Below are 15,643 nucleotides of genomic sequence, written 5' to 3'. Positions count from 1 at the left end.
CCACAAAAAGTATTTGTAAACTTTGCTGTGTGTACGTTGTGTGTTCATAAAAATCAGATATATTATAAATCAGTATTTTTCCCCAAAATGATGTTAGGATTTTTTGCTCCTTCCAGCTCCTGTAAAAGGTCTGAAATTTTCTGTGGGGAGTATCATGGCCCCCCTTCTGCCACCACCACCTCCTAACCCTCCCCGTTGACTCATTATCCACACATACTCTCCATGTAGCCATCCCCTGGGGGTCCAGCCTTTCATGAAGGTGTTGTGTGGGGCTGTAGCTCGTGGATCTGGTTCTAAGCTGAATGAGGCACTGTCCCTACACCTCACTCCCGGGGCAGGTAGACTGCAAAACTTTCTAAGCCAACTATGGGTTTTTCTTTTTGCTTCCTCTCTTCACTGTAAGGCTTCCTGAAAAAGAAGACAATGAACTTGTCGCCAGCCTTGGAGTGAAAACTCCTCACATTCTCCCCTTAGTTTATAATACGCATCTAATAGCCGTCTCCTTATTGCTTGACTTCCTTCTGTGGCTGGGTAATTTCTACTCCCTTTGGTAACTACTCCCTTAAATCTCTGCCCATGTTTCCAGAAAGGAGCAAGTCATTTTTTATATTTTTATGCCTCAGTATTTCTTGCAGGGCAGAAAGCAGAAGCTCTCTTACTTTTTCTTGTCCTATGGGAAAGTCCAAGTTCTCCAAACACTGTGCACTAGATCCAACTATTCTAGGTGTTGGGGACAGCAGGGTGACCAAACTATAAGCCATAACCCTCCTGAGGTTTGAGGCTATTGTAACCAAGAGGTGGGGTCCTAAAGATTCAGCATAAATCCCAGCTTTGCCACATCATCACTGTGATGAGGTAGGCAAATTATTTAAGCCCAAGTCTCTGTAACCTCCTCTTTAAAATTCAGGTAGAATATGACCCTTATAGCGGTTGTGAGCATCCAATGAAGCAACGCATGTAAAATGCTCCGGGCAGGGCCAGAAGTGCAAATACTCCAGCATCGTAATTGATTATTACTCCTTCCTGTGGGTACATAGCTCTGTGCCCTCCTGCCTCCTCCCGTCTTCACTCCAGGCTCCCCTACCTGCTGCCATCCCAACACGGCCAAACCAGACGTTGGGACTTTGTACTTGCTCTTCTCCTTCTGTCTGGAACTCCCTTTCCACTGCTGGCTTCTTCAGATCTCGCTGAGGTGACGCCTCCTCTGGGTCTTCCTCTACCATGTCAGCTTCCCAGGTCTTCCTCACTGCTCCTTCTCCACACTCAGTGTGATTTCTTAGCTTCTATTACAATCTCTGATTGTTTTAATCATTAGCTTGTCTGGTTTTGCTTCTTTTGTTTTTGGGATTCTCCCCCATTGGTGAGTGACCTCTGTTTCAGCAGGGACGGGGGCTGGCAGGCTTGGTCACAGCCCATGACCCCACCACATGGCCCAGAGCCTGAGGGTTCGGTGCACGGGAAACCTGTAACCCTGTGCAACACCTTTGAGTCCTATCTCCCAGTCCCCTTTACTCTATCCCCAGGCCTTCGCTTATGCCGATCCCATGGCTCTTCCAGAAAGTCCTCCCTGACCCTTTGGACAACCCCATGGTACCCACCTGGGGCTGTCACTGTCCTGGGATGGGTCTGTCTTCCCCATGTACTGTGAGCCCCAGAAAGACAGGACCAAGGATGTCATGATCCCTGCCGGGCCCCCAGCACAGAGCAGGACACAGAGGGAGTGGTCAGTGGATAAGTATTAATCCCGCCAAGTGCGGGGTATTGTTGGAATCCATAATGAAAACTTAATGGCCAATTCCAGGGGCAGAGAAGCTGGCATTCCAGGAAGAGGGGCTCGCTTGGAGAAATCAAGAAGAAAGAGTACGGCACGAGTGGGAACTATAAGAAGGGGAGAGATCAGCAGGGATCAGATGACAAAGAGCCTACCAGCCATGGTGAGGGGTCTGGATGCCAACCTAAAGCCCTGGGGATCCTGGACAGGCGTAAGCTGGAGAGGAACTGGTTTGTACGGGTACTTCAGAAGATCCCACTACCTGCCTTGTTGGGGAGATGGGGAGGCATTGTATGTCCCCAGGTGAGTGATGACTGGTAAGTGATGATAATGAAGGGGCCGGGAGGAGCTAGACCAGAGCAGGCCAAGGGGATAGTGACATCCCAGAATGAAGAGGATCGGGTACCTGTCTTCAGAGCAGCCAGGCTGGGTTAGACTCCTGCATGCCTACCACCTGCGTGACAGTGGGAACACATTTTACCTCCTTTTCCTCCTCTGTAAAATGAAGTTAATACAAACATAGTGATCCAAAGGGGCACCTGCACCCCAATGTTTATAGCAGCAATGTCCACAACAGCCAAACTGGAAAGAGCCCAGATGCCTACTGACAGACAAATGGATAAAGAAAATGTTGTAAATATGCACAGTGGAATATTACTCAGCCATCAAAAAATGAAATCTTGGGATGCCTGGGTGGCTCAGTTGGTTCAGCAGCTGCCTTTGGCTCAGGTCATGATCCCAGAGTCCTGGGATGGAGTCCCGCATTGGGCTCCTTGCTCGGCGGGGAGCCTGCTTCTCCCTCTGCCTCTGCCTCCCACTCTGCCTGCTTGTGCTCTCTGTCGCTCTCTGACAGATAAATAAAATCTTCAAAACAGAAAAACAAACAAAAAACCCCCGAAATCTTGCCATCTGTAACAACATGGATAGAACTAGAAGGGATTATGCTAAGTGAAATAAATCAGAGAAAGACATATATCATATGTCTTCATTCATATGTGGAATATAAGAAACAAAACAGAGGAGCTTAGGGGAAGGGAGGGAAAAATAGAATCAGATGAAATCAGAGGGAGACAAACCATGAGAGACTCAACTCTAGGAAACAAACAGGGTTGCTGGAGGAGGCGGAGGGGCTGGGGTAACTGGGCGATGGCATTAAGGAGGGCACATGATGTAATGAGCACTGGGTATTGTATGCAACTGATGAATCACTGAACCCTATCTCTGGAATGAATAATGCACTGTATGTTAATCAATTGCATTTAAATAAAATAAAATTACACATTAAAAAACATTTTAGAGAATTAGGTTTGGAGCGGGAACCAAGATGTGTACGGCACTGGGCACGAGCTGGGAAACTGAGTCAGGGATGTGGATGGGGCTGAGCCTGGGGATGTGGAACAGGTGTCGCTGTGATGAAGTCTTCATTCCCCCTCAGTGCCCAGGATACATGATGTTGACCAGACTAACTGGTATCCAGGATCGCAACCCTGCAGGGCCATGCTGCAGGCAGGTGAAGCCTGGAGTAGCCTGGGAAGCAGCAGTGAGTTGTCTGTGAATTATTTTTAGGAGCTTACACCTAAGGACAGACCAAATAGTCTCCTTTTAAAACAACTATGTGCTGGTGATTCCTATGGAAAGTGCTGGAGAGCTGGGAGTGGCCTGATCTAAATGGCTCAATCAGAAACTGGTGACAGAAGTCTGGCCACAGGGTACAATAAAGTTCCAGACTTGACCAGCCTCCTTCACTGTCCAAGCACCTCTTCGGAAGTGATGACACTACGAAGCTCCGTCTCAGGTAAGGAGGACCCCCAAAGGCTAGCACCATCCCACCCCAGCCCCAGCACAGCCCCCACACCTCAGCATCATCCCCGGCTCCTCCCCTAGCCCTGGTCACCTCAGAGGCATCTGTGACAAACAGCTCCATCCTTCCATTCTTTAACAAACCAGATGCCTTCTATCTGGGAGCCAAGGCTGAGGACTCAGTCTTCCCTGAATGCTCTTCCCTGGAGAGCCCCAGCTACTCAGCGCCTGCCAGAGCTAACGCCCTTGCGGGGGTGGCCCCAAATCCAAATCCACACCTGTAGATCCCCCTGACCTGCAGCTTCTTCCGTACTCACCTTCCTGAGGATCCCACAGCCACTTTCTCTGCCCCATGGTCCACCCTGAGATATAATGATTTATAAGAAATATATACCTGATTCAGATAACCAAAATATATTCCTCAGGTAGAGCTGGGCTTCACTGATTGTTAAAATGATTCAGAAGCATAAAGGTGAAATGGGAGTCTTGTGAATGAAGGTGACTTTTGGATCGCACCCCAGAATGGGAGCCGGGAGCCAGGAGCACCAATCCTGTGAATGAAGGGATGGAACTTTCGCTCCCACCTTCCCTAGCTCCTGGGAGGGGAGAGGGGCTAGAGACCCAACCAGCCAATGGCCAGTGACTTTGTCAGTCACCATCATGCAATAAGCCCCACCCGTAAAAACCCAAAAGGATTGGGTTTGGAGGGCTTCCAATCTGGTGAGTCCACTGGCGATGGGAGAGCAGCACACCTAGAGCCGGATGGGTGCCCCAAAACCCTTCCTTCCCCAGACTCTACCTATGATCTCTTCACCTGGCTATTGAAAAAAAAAAAAAAAAACCTGTTAGAATCTGATTCTATTTCTGCGTAGCAGCCGCAGAATGGAGTTGAATTCCCAGACACCCTACTGGTGTCTCAGAATTGTTTGGCATTGTGTGTACAGGAAGCCCCACATGCTGGAACTAACTCTGGGAACCCTAAAAGAGCCCCCCTTCTTTCTCCCATAGTTTCTGTCTGCATAACAATCTTCTTCCACCAGTGTGCAAAAGTAGTCACAGGTAAGGACAAGGACGGGGAAGAATGGGGAGGGAGGAGGGTGACCTTGGGAAGTGGGTATCTGGTCCTTCTCGAACCCACAGCAGTAGTGTCTCCACCAGATGCCCCCATGGCCTCGGGGCTGTGGCTGTGCCAGCCTGCCCCCAGGTGTGGGGACCAGCTCTATAACCCCTTGGAGCAATGCTGTGATGACGACACCATCCTGCCTCTGAATCGGACTCGCCTTTGTGGCCCCAACTGCACCTTCTGGCCCTGCTTTGAACTCTGCTGTCCTGAGTCCTTTGGCCCCCAGAAGTTTGTCGTGAAGTTGAAGGTCCTGGGCGTCAAGTCCCGGTGCTTCTCGTCCCCGATCTCTAGAAACTGCCCCAGGTAAGGGCCTCTAACTGCTCATGGCTGAGGGAAGGAAGGAGGGATGAGGGACACAGAGGGTCACAAGAGGATCCCCTGTCATGTTGTTGTTCTTTAATTTATCTTTAACTTTATTTAAGCAATCTCTACATACAACGCAGGGTTCAAACTCATGATTCTTAGATCAAGAGCTGCACACTCTAATGACTGAGCCAGCCAGACACCTCCCCACCATGTCCTATTGTTTTATCTCTGGCCATTTCTGGAAACTTCCCACTCCTCCTCACCTGTGTCTCATAATTTCCTAATTTTTTTTTCTCTGTGGCCGAAGGAAACCTTTCTAGATAAGCTCCTTATGAAAATGTGATATTTTCCACATGCCAGGAAAGACCCCAACCTACATCACTAGCTTCCCCCCAACCCCACCCAGTTTCTGTGGGGCAGGCAGGAAAACAGAGAAGTTGACCCTGTGCTGGGCCCTGTGTTGCCCATCTTAGGACATTCAAGAGTCTCTCCTATGACCTTCATCTCCTTGTGCCTCAGTCCCTCATCTGTAAAACAGGGGTAATACCCATTTCCCTGAGCCACTGAGGCATTGTAAGGAAGATTCTCAGGATTTGAGTATTAGGGGGGAGCAGAATGAGATGAAAACCCTTTTCTTAAAAACTGTGCATGGGTCTTTTAAAATGTAAACAAACAAGTAAATAAAGAATGTACATCAACCAAAGACATGTGAAATTGAGAAAGCAGCTTCTAGAATATCTACCTGATGGCTTCATGTTAAATGCATTTATAAAATCGAAACTTCTCTTTTCATTTTCTTATTGTCTTAATCTCCTCTGAAACTGCATAAAGCAAACCTCACTTAAAATGGAGTCAGAAGCCCAGAAGGGGAAGCTTTCTCGGTATAACACATATAACCCTTTGCAGAACCAACCAGAAGAAGCCTACATGACTACCTCAGCAAGAGGAAGATTCTGTCCTTGGCAAGAAGAAGCCATTACAACGAGAAGCCATTACACGCAGAACTCCCAGTGAACGCCAATGGGCTTTTACTTTTGCTTTTTCTCTTGAATAAATAAAATCTTTTTTTTAAAGATTTTATTTATTTATTTGACACACAGAGAAAGAGATCACAAGTAGGCAGAGAGGCAGGCAGAGAGAATTCTAAAACACAAGGATAGAACCCGTGGGCAGAAAGAGCTTCACTGGGGTAGTGACGGGAAACTGATTATATGCAGTTGGAAGGGGGTTACCCACAGCACAAACTTCCAAGGTATTTTGTAAACAAAGTTTCCAGGACCCTGAGGGGGCTAACTGCACACTTTTATGAATCTTCTCCCCGTCTGCTGACTTAGTTTCTGAACCCAACGCTGAAGGAGCTTTGGAAGGGATGACAGTACGGCTCAGGGAGTTCCGACACCGGGCTGCTGAAGTTCCTCCTCGACCCCGACCATCAGGGTGACCCAGCACTGACACCCCCTGGGCTCTGCAAATATTTAAAGCTGCTTCTTTCCCCAGGGGGTGCATTTTGGCTTCCGCACAGACACATCTCTCTCACCTGACCTTCCTTTGCGGAGGGCAAGCGTCTCAGTTCCGTTGGAGTATCTACGTTCCTTATCAACATCGAGAAGTCAGCAACCCTAACCCAGCGGCAGCCAGGCTGGCGGGCGTCACGCACTTGTCCATGCAGCTGCAGCAGGTGGGCCCCCCGCCAGCCACGGAGGGGCCATGGCTTTTCCAGGGCGCGGGCTACTGCCTGGGGTCACTGGGGCATCGACGGGGCAGACGCGGGTTATGGGGGTCCGGGCCCCAAGTGTGACTTAGGATCTCGGTCTGGATAAAGGGGTGCACGCTGGCTCCCGCGCCGTGGAAGATGCACCTGTGTAACCTGCCCAGGTGCGCTGCGCGAGGCACAACTCTCGACTCCATTCCACAGACGCGGAACTTGGAGGCCTTGACGCCCCAAAGGCGGCGGAGACCTGACAGAGTCCCGGGGCCGCCAAAAGAAACCATTAAGGAGGATCGCAGTCCCATGCAGGGGTGGTTCTAGCCATGTACTCAGCGACGTCCCGGGTTCCGGGACGCTCCAGGCACCGCTAAAACCACGACATAGTGACCACAACACACCTACGCCGCTGGAAACATGGCAGCCCCTCCGCCGCAGCAATGCGCATGCGCAAGCTATGCTAGATGCACCTGCGCACTGCACGGCTGTTCCACAACACTACCTCTGTCTACTACCACGTGGGAGGAAGGTTGGGGTTGCTGGCGGGGAGATCTAGGAGAGAGTGGGCTGCACGCCTTTTAAGCGACAGTGTAGATGCCATATGCTGCTATGTTTGGTACATTTTACACCCGTCTTTGATCCCACATTAGATGATGTTATAACCTCTATAAAAAATGATCAAAAACCGGACCAATCCTTTAGGGGGTGAAGAGTCCATTAATGCCTCTTTTGGATTGCGAGGTCCTGGTGGTCTATGTTAAACTTGTTCTTGCAGGCTCATGGTTGGAGGGGGAGGGCGGTGAGTGAAAAAAGGTTCAGGATAAGTTTTAGCTCCCTCTTTCTGGGAAGCTGACTTCAGGCGATCTTCTCTCCATACAGTTTCTTTGGAACCATCCTGGGTTAAGATAAATGTAGAGTGTCAACTGTGTTATCAGGCAACATTGTTTATCATTAAGAGGATGACTGATCTGGACTCAAAAAAACTGTGAATGTATGACCAGAAAGAGTTAGAGATCCTTGGAAAAAGAAAGACAAAGCTTTGTTGATATAAGAAAGTTACTTTAGCTGCCCCTGCCCCCCATCTCATGAAAGAACTTAAGAACAAACGGCCAGGAGGTTGACTAATCATATCAGAATGATGAATCAGTATTAAAACTCCCAGTGCTCATTCATAAGTGCAGACAGCCTTACACACACTAGTAAGTTATCTTGGCGGGATCTAAACCCCCTTTGAGCGCTCAGGTACTGGACCAAAAGGAGTCAGAGAATTCATGATGCTGACCCTTGCCAACCCTGCTGACTTTGACATGGACTCAGTCATTTCAAGATGATTTTTGCCCCAAGTCCATTCTGTATTCCCCATTGAGCAAGCCCCTTCATGACTATGGATGTACCCTTGGCTTAAAGTTTCTCCAATTTTGTTCAATTGTGTTCTCCTTTATTTGTTCCAAATAAAACCCTTTCTTTTCCTATTCTTTCACTTTGTTGTGTCTTTGGTTCAACACACACCAAGAGGCCAAGAGGTGAACCCAGTTTCGGGTAACAAATGGCACAGAGCCAGAAAGAGGATTTCATCATCTGGGCTACAAAGTACAGTTTAAGAGCTAAGCCTTGGTTTTCCTGAGTTAAGTTTCTTGTTTCTGAGCATAACACTTGTGAGTTTCCCTATTCTATGTCTGTTTTCTGTTTATAACCACCATGTATGATGAGTAGCAGATTTCTTCAGTTCAGGTTGACATTCACATATGCAAGCCACAATAGGGCTGTAACTCGGGGTAGCAGAGTTAAAAAGACATGGGAGGGAAACCCAACATGCACCATGATAGCATCACACATATCTTTATTGGGATGGCTTGGAACCATTTATGTGGTGCTTTCCAACGCCCAAAATAGGCAGCTCAGCTGAAAGGGGTAAGCCCTGGGTTTGGAATTGTCACCTTGATCAATTCAATGTGGTTGGGATAACAAAATCGCTCCTCGAAAGTCAGAGCATACCCCTCACTCCTTGAGACTAACTGAATTTGCGGAGCTAAAGAATTGGCCCCACCATCTTTATAATTGGATTGGAGAATGCACTTGGGGATGCCCTTAGCTCCCAGGACAAGTCATCTCCCACTTGACAGTGATTCCTCATAATTAGGATATTGTTATGGCTAGACAACAGGCAAAGAGGGCTTTTTAAAAAAAAAAAAGATATATATTTGTTTATTTTAGAGAAAAAGAGGGTCTCAAGCAGACTCTGAGCTGAGCACAGAGCCTGGCATGGGGCTCCATCTCAAGACCCTGAGATCACGACCTGAGCTGAAACCAAGAGTTGGGACACTTAACTCACTATGCCACCCAGGCAGCCTGCAGAGAGGGCTTCTTTATGGTTTTACCCCTTAGCCTTATTTGTCCCAAGACCCACCTCTATAGTCGTAAGATTACAAATAGAGGCTTTAGCCAAGCATACAGCAGCCACCTTTTAACCCAACCCAACACGGAGTCACCCACAAATTCAAAAAGTGACCCTCCAAAACCTAATCCTGACTGCAAGTCAAAGGGGGGACTTATTATGCTAATACTGAAACTAAATGTTGTGTATGTATCCCAAAAGACTCTATCAATGTATCCAAAGTTTTAGCAGACATGTCCACTGGAATTAAGGCAACATCTCATTCCTTTAGTTCTCCCAATGATGGGTTATCTTCCTGGTTTAGCAGAGATGGATTTCACGATGATAATAATATTTTTGTATGTATATTATGTAAAATGATATATAAATTATGTAACTTGTAATTATGCAAATATGCAAAATATAATTATGTAATCATGTAATTATGTAAAATATTGCATTATGTAATTATGTAATTATGTAAATATGTAAAATATTTTCTAGCTTACTATATTGAAAATTTTAGACTTACAAAAAAGTTGCAAAGACAATAGTTATCTCTCATAACATTGACATTTTACATGATTCTAATACAATTATTGAAACCAGGAAACTAACACTGACATGATACTATTAACTACTCTACAGACCTTATTTTAATTTTCCCTGATGTCCACTACCTGCTCAGGATCCAATCCGGAATCCCACATTACAATTTGATCGATGTGACTCCTTTGTGCCCTTCCATCTGGAATAATATTCTGTGTTTTCTTAGAGTCTGTATTTATCTATTTAATTTAGCATCCATTGTAGGACCAAACTAAAGGTCTTATCTTCCCTGTGATCTGTGTTCATGCTCTGGCCCACACCCTTTGTCTACTCTTGCACACAAAGCCAATATTGTCTCTGCCCTAAATCAACCCAGAGGAAGGTACCAGACAAGTAGAGATCACCGCAAAAGCCCAGAGCCCAGCAACATCATCTAACTAGACAATGCCAAACTGTTTGCCATGCCCTGTTTTGCCTTTCCCTTGGAAAACACAGTAAGTCTCTGGCCTATGATTTCCCTTCTCTCCTGCTTCTTCCTCATGACCAAACCTGGTGCTTCCTCATGTGACTCTGCATGGCACGTCTCATTTCTAGGGAAACTGTCAGTAACATTAAACTCTTTCCAATGGCATTAGCCTGTGTCATCACTCAATAACCTTCATACATTGGGTACAAATGAGTCAGATACTTTCTTCCTTAAACTTTCCCTCTCTGGTCAGCTTTGGGAGGTCTTGCCTGTGTATGCACAGCCTGGCCCTCTCTGCCCACGTGGATTTCTGGGGCTCACTCTCTGCCCTTTCTCTTTGACACCAGATGCCTGAGGTTCCAGTTCCATCCAGTTTCCAGAACAAACTCATTTCTAAAGGATGCCTGTGCTCTACTCAGATCCCTCCTGCTTGCACAACTAAATCAGTGAAAATGTCCCTGAGCAGAAAACGTAATTAGCTAGGTACTTACCTTGCGAGTTTCCTTTCTTTCAGAAGTCAAAGCCTTATGCTGCCTTTATCCACTACACGAAATCACTGGCTTCAGTTTTATACTTGTTATCAGAAAAACTAGCCTGGTGTCAGCACCCTCATGACTGTAAGTGGGAGAATCCTCACATTCATTTCAGAAGGCATTTTAGCAAGGTATACAATTTTAGATTGACTGTTATTTTCTTTTTTAAATTTTTTTCTTTTTTGAGAAAGAGAGAGAGTGTGAGCAGTGGGGGAGGTAGAGGGAGAGGAGAGAGAGAGAACCCCTAGAAGGCTCCATGCTCAGCTCAACACAGAGCCCAACATGGGGCTCAGTCTCACAACCATGAGATCATAACCTGAACCAAAACCAAGAGTAGATTCATTGTTATTTTCTTTTACCTCTTTAAAAATGCTATTTTGTCACTTCTCTGGTTCACTAGGAAAACCCCTAATTAGTTCTGTTCCTGTGCTTGGTCAACAGACCAGGCTTGCACCACCAGGACTCCTGATTTCGCATTGCCTTCTCTCATGCAAATCACTATTATCTTCCTCTTCTACTGCCCCATCCCCATTCAATACAGATCATTTCTTTATTTATCTTATGTCTCTTTATTTGGTGTGAAACTCCCCTGGGTCTCTAGGTGGCAAAGAAGCTGAACCAACTAGACAGATAAGAGGGAACTGGAAACCAGAAAGGGGGTGGTTTAGGAGCGAAAAAATATCATTCTTCCAGAGAAACGATAATGTCCCTTCCTTCACAGATGGTGCAAAGGAGAGATGAATGTTACTGGTGCCATAGTTCAATTCATACAGAAACCCTGAGCTGGCCAACTTTTTGTGCACCACTGGGGTGAGGGAAAGCAAACTGGGAAGAAATGAACTCACAGACATGGGCAGAGAAAGAACCAGATCCCGTGCTTGGGTCCCTGGATTCTCCATTTGCGAACAGATCGCAGAGATGGATCTGTAAGGAGCAGAGTGGATTGAGGGCTGCAGGCCTGGTGGGGGCTCTACTTTGTTGGGCAGGTATCATGGACTCAGGGGAGTACAGGGTAATGCCATCACCTGGGGACCACGTGGGAGATTTAGGCAATTGAACCCATTGAAGAGGACTTGTTTCTTCCCGAGATACAATAACACGAAGAAAAAATAACAACTTCAACACAAAACACATACCCAGAATAAATCCAAGCCCACCACCTTGATAAAGAATACTTTAGGCTCAGCTATGGAAGAGAGGGAGTAGAAGGAGGAATGTCTAGTTCCCTAAAGTGGGTCTCAATTTTTGAGAGGAACTTCATTTTAATAAAATGCAGGTGAGGGCGCCTGGGTGGCTCAGTGGGTTAAAGCCTCTGCCTTTGGCTCAGGTCATGGTCCCGGGGTCCTGGGATCAAGGCCTGCATCAGGCTCTCTGCTCAGCGGGGAGCCTGCATCCTCCTCTCTCTCTGCCTGCCTCTCTGCCTACTTGTGATCTCTCTCTCTCTGTGTCAAATAAATAAATAAAATCTTTAAAAAAATAAAATAAAATAAAATGCAGGTGAGCTGGTAAGCCGACGGATGTGATCTCTGATGGGAGTTAGGAAGGATGCTTCTCCATGACAAACTCTACAGAATAAAATCTAGCTCCCTAGGAAAAGATTGGGAATTTTGACCCGGGTGTGGGACAGTTATATCAGAAGTTCTCTGCGACCTGCACAATTGCAAAACAATGAGTGACATCTCCAGAAATAAAATCTCCAACAAACATGACTATCTCCTGTTCAGAAGGCTTGGAATTGGTGCAAATTATGTGCAAAAAAAAAAAAAAATGCTTAAACACTTGGAACTAAACCCTGGGTCCAGCCGAGTCGTACTTCTTGTTATGTGGGACATAATCAATTGGTATGTTGTTTTTGTTCCCATTACATATGACTCAGTGCGTCATACCCAAGTTGCTTTAGAATTTCTTGTTCTAGGGGTGCCTGGGTGTCTCAGTGGGTTGAGTCTCTGCCTTCAGCTCAGGTCATGATCTCAGGGTCCTGGGATCAAGCCCTGCATTGGGCTCTCTGCTCAGTAGGGAGCCTACCTCTCCCTCTCCCTCTGACTGCCTCTCTGCCTACTTGTGATCTCTCTCTCTCTCTCTCTGTCAAATAAATAAATAAAATCTTTAAAAAAAAGAACTTCTCCTTCTAATGCTATTACCAGCAAAATACTTTACTATGTGCACAAAGACTTAAGTATAAGAATATTTATTGCCACATTTTTAGGGTAAGACTGAGAAATTGGAAACCTTAGGTAACTTTCAAAAGGCGGGGCGCCTGGGTGGCTCAGTGGGTTAAGCCGCTGCCTTCGGCTCAGGTCATGATCCCAGGTCCTGGGTTCGAGCCCCACATCGGGCTTTCTGCTCAGCGGGAAGCCTGCTTCCTCCTCTCTCTCTCTGCCTGCCTCTCTGCCTACTTGTGATTTCTCTCTGTCAAATAAATAAATAAAATCTTTAAAAAAAAAAAAAAGGAGACAGATGAGGGCGCCTGGGTGGCTCAGTCATTAAGTGTCTGCCTTCAGCTCAGGTCGTGATCCCAGGGTCCTGGGATCAAGCCCTGCATCGGGCTCCTTGGTCTGCGGGAAGCCTGCTTCTCCCTCTCCCACTCCCCCTGCTTGTGTTCCTCTCTCACTGTGTTTCTCTCTGTCAAATAAATAAATAAAATCTTTAACAACAACAAAAAAAGCTGCAGAAAGATAGGCAAAGAGGGGCACCTGGCTGGTTCAGTCTGTAGAGCTTGCAACTCTTAAGGATTTATTTCATTTATTTGTAAAAGAGAGAAAGAGCATGAATGTGTTAGGGGCGGGTTGGAGGACAGAGGGAGAGGATCTCAGGCAGATTCCGCACAGAGAGTGAAGTCTGACGCGGGCCTCGAGATCGCGACCCTGAGATCATGACCTTGAGGTGACGGCCCAAGCCAAAATCAAGAGTCCTATGCTTAACTGACTGAGGAAGGAAGGAAGGAAGGGAGGAAGGGAAGGATGGAGTGACAGGAGAGAAGAGTCACAGAGGATGGAAAGAGACAAAGCAATGAAAAATCCGGATGGAGAGAAAGGTGGGGGTTGGGGGCAGAGGAGACAGGAGCTTTCATTTTTAGCATCGGCAGTGGCTGGCCTGGGCTCTGGGGTGGGCCCTGGAACAAAGCTCTCTGTCCCCACTCCTTGCTGGGGACAGTCAGTAATAGGAATAGATATTCTCAGTCCAGGGGCCTGTTGCCCCTGACCACCTGCTCTATGCAGAGCTGACCGGACGGCCTTGCATTTGCTGCCTGCTGTAGTGGAGCTGGAACCCAGCACGACCCTCAGCCAAAATCCAGGAACGGAGGGAAGTTAGGTCCTTCCATCCTAATCACTAGTGAAATTGTCCCTAGATGAGGACCCACCTAGCTTGAGTGGGCCCTTAAGTCAGTCGGACAAAATGATGTAGGTCCCCAGAGCTCAGAGTTGACGGGCCTTCCCGAGCACCACCCTGATGGGCCCTGAGGCCAGCTGCGTCCGGGGATGCCTGAGCCGGTGGAAAGCCTTCCTCTTACAACACACACTGCCTCTAACCGCAGTCACAAAGAACTAGACTGTTTGTCTGGAGTCTTCCCAACAGTCTCCCAGGAGGAAAGCCATAGGCAAGACAGGCCATGCAGAGGCAGCCCTCCGCCCCCTAAAATGCACCACACACCCTTGTTCCAAAAACCAGCAAAGCAGGAGAACAATTAAGGAAAGAGTTCGGATCTGGTTACCTTATTCCAAACGCGGCAAGCAAAAAAAAACAACAACAAAAATTCTAGCAAGAAGGGTTCTTTGCAATTCCGCACATGATTCAGCATGACGTTCGTGTTCAGCCTTGATTTGGGGTGGTATCGTGATGAGAGAGCGCGTGGAGGGCTGTGGTCTCCAAAGCCTTTGGTGTGCCCCGCACGCCGGGTTATCCCAGGCTAGGCTGACCCCACGCTCCACTTTCAGCTGCTGCAGGAAACATCAGCTCCAGTCCCTCTGGCAAGCCGTTCTTCAGCTGGAAAGAGGAAGAAAGGCGCGTTTGAGACTAGGGATGACAAGCATCTAGGATAAGAGGTGGAGAGAGGGAGGATGAACCAGGGTGCCCTATCAGAAGACCCACGCATGGAAATTCCCTCCCCTGCTCTCTCCACTCCTGCCTCCAGCCCAGAGGCACCTGTCATTTCTTGGTGGCAGGAACAGACATAGAGTCAGAGGTCCCACTTGGCACCTTTTACCTCAAAGTCACCTTCCCCAAGAAAGCAACTATCTCAAGGCATGAGGCCAGAAACAGGACCAGTATTTGCGACAAAGGGCACTAGGGTCTTTTTGATATAGCCGTTCTCCGTGGTGGCATGGATCTAGTTCCCATACCTGGCTCTCTGGCATGGCCCAGGCCCAGAGTTCGAGGGGAAGCCTCAGCCTGAGCAGCTGGGGGCCCCAGGAAGCGCTAAACCTGGTTCCCAGTTGGGATCATATAGACGCCCACCCCACCGCCCCATGAATTGCTTCCTCCTGCCTCCTTATCCTCACCTAGACTCTGAGTCTCCACACAAGTGCAAGAGGACGCGGACCAACTTGTGGGACAGGAACCAGGTTGGCAATGGAGCCGATCTATTGTCGTTTCCTGCCTGGTGTAGGCTCTGCAGAGAGTTGGGCTTCTGGCTACAGTGTTAGTTTGAAGCAGATTCTTTGGGATCTGGTTCTGGCAGGAAGTGGGCAGTGTGCCCAGAGCTGGCCTTGGGCTCCCTGGGATCCTGAAAGAATCCCCAACTCCCAAGTCCATCTGAAGGGAACCAGATTGGACATGGGGAAAGCTCGTCTGAGCTCTCTGGAGGGTGGGAGGGGCTGGGATGGTGCACCCCATCAAGCTACAGCTGGTCCAAACAACTGTTCCAACCAAATGTTCCAGGGATCAAGTCTGCTCAACTGTCTCCGTTTCACCCCAGTAAACCCTATTATATATATATAATTATACATTATACATATATTATACATATACATTATACATATATTAAATATATATATAATATATACATTGAATGTGTAT

General features: G+C 47.5%; 1 protein-coding gene across 6 annotated transcripts; it reads left to right on the top strand.

Moving 5' to 3' along the window:
- The first annotated feature begins 3,392 nt into the window (after positions 1 to 3,392).
- On the top strand, positions 3,393 to 6,030 carry LOC125089661 (insulin growth factor-like family member 3). Of its 6 annotated transcripts, none has more exons than XM_047712012.1 (4): positions 3,393 to 3,566; positions 4,580 to 4,630; positions 4,730 to 4,997; positions 5,832 to 6,030. In XM_047712012.1, exons 1-4 carry the CDS (start codon positions 3,440 to 3,442, stop codon positions 5,929 to 5,931), a joined length of 546 nt encoding a protein of 181 aa, XP_047567968.1. In that variant the 5' UTR covers positions 3,393 to 3,439; the 3' UTR covers positions 5,932 to 6,030. The 6 variants fall into 6 exon arrangements, with proteins under 6 accessions (XP_047567968.1, XP_047567967.1, XP_047567972.1 ...); XM_047712011.1 differs by having other exon boundaries at positions 4,718 to 4,997; XM_047712016.1 differs by having other exon boundaries at positions 5,907 to 6,024.
- The last annotated feature ends 9,613 nt before the right edge of the window (positions 6,031 to 15,643 follow it).

Source organism: Lutra lutra, chromosome 17 (genome assembly GCF_902655055.1).
Source record: "Lutra lutra chromosome 17, mLutLut1.2, whole genome shotgun sequence".
Taxonomy (NCBI): Eukaryota; Metazoa; Chordata; class Mammalia; order Carnivora; family Mustelidae; genus Lutra; species Lutra lutra.
The sequence above is the reverse complement of the archived record's forward strand: the minus strand, read 5'-3'. Positions and strand labels throughout refer to the sequence as shown.

Bases quoted from the DNA above. Each gene is read 5' to 3' on its own strand.
- LOC125089661 (XM_047712011.1), top strand. From the start codon at position 3,440: ATGGCTCAATCAGAAACTGGTGACAGAAGTCTGGCCACAGGGTACAAT. The intron at 4,631-4,717 runs GTAAGGACAAGG...CCACAGCAGTAG, and splicing joins GTGTGCAAAAGTAGTCACAG to TGTCTCCACCAGATGCCCCC. The intron at 4,998-5,831 runs GTAAGGGCCTCT...AACTGCATAAAG, and splicing joins ATCTCTAGAAACTGCCCCAG to CAAACCTCACTTAAAATGGA.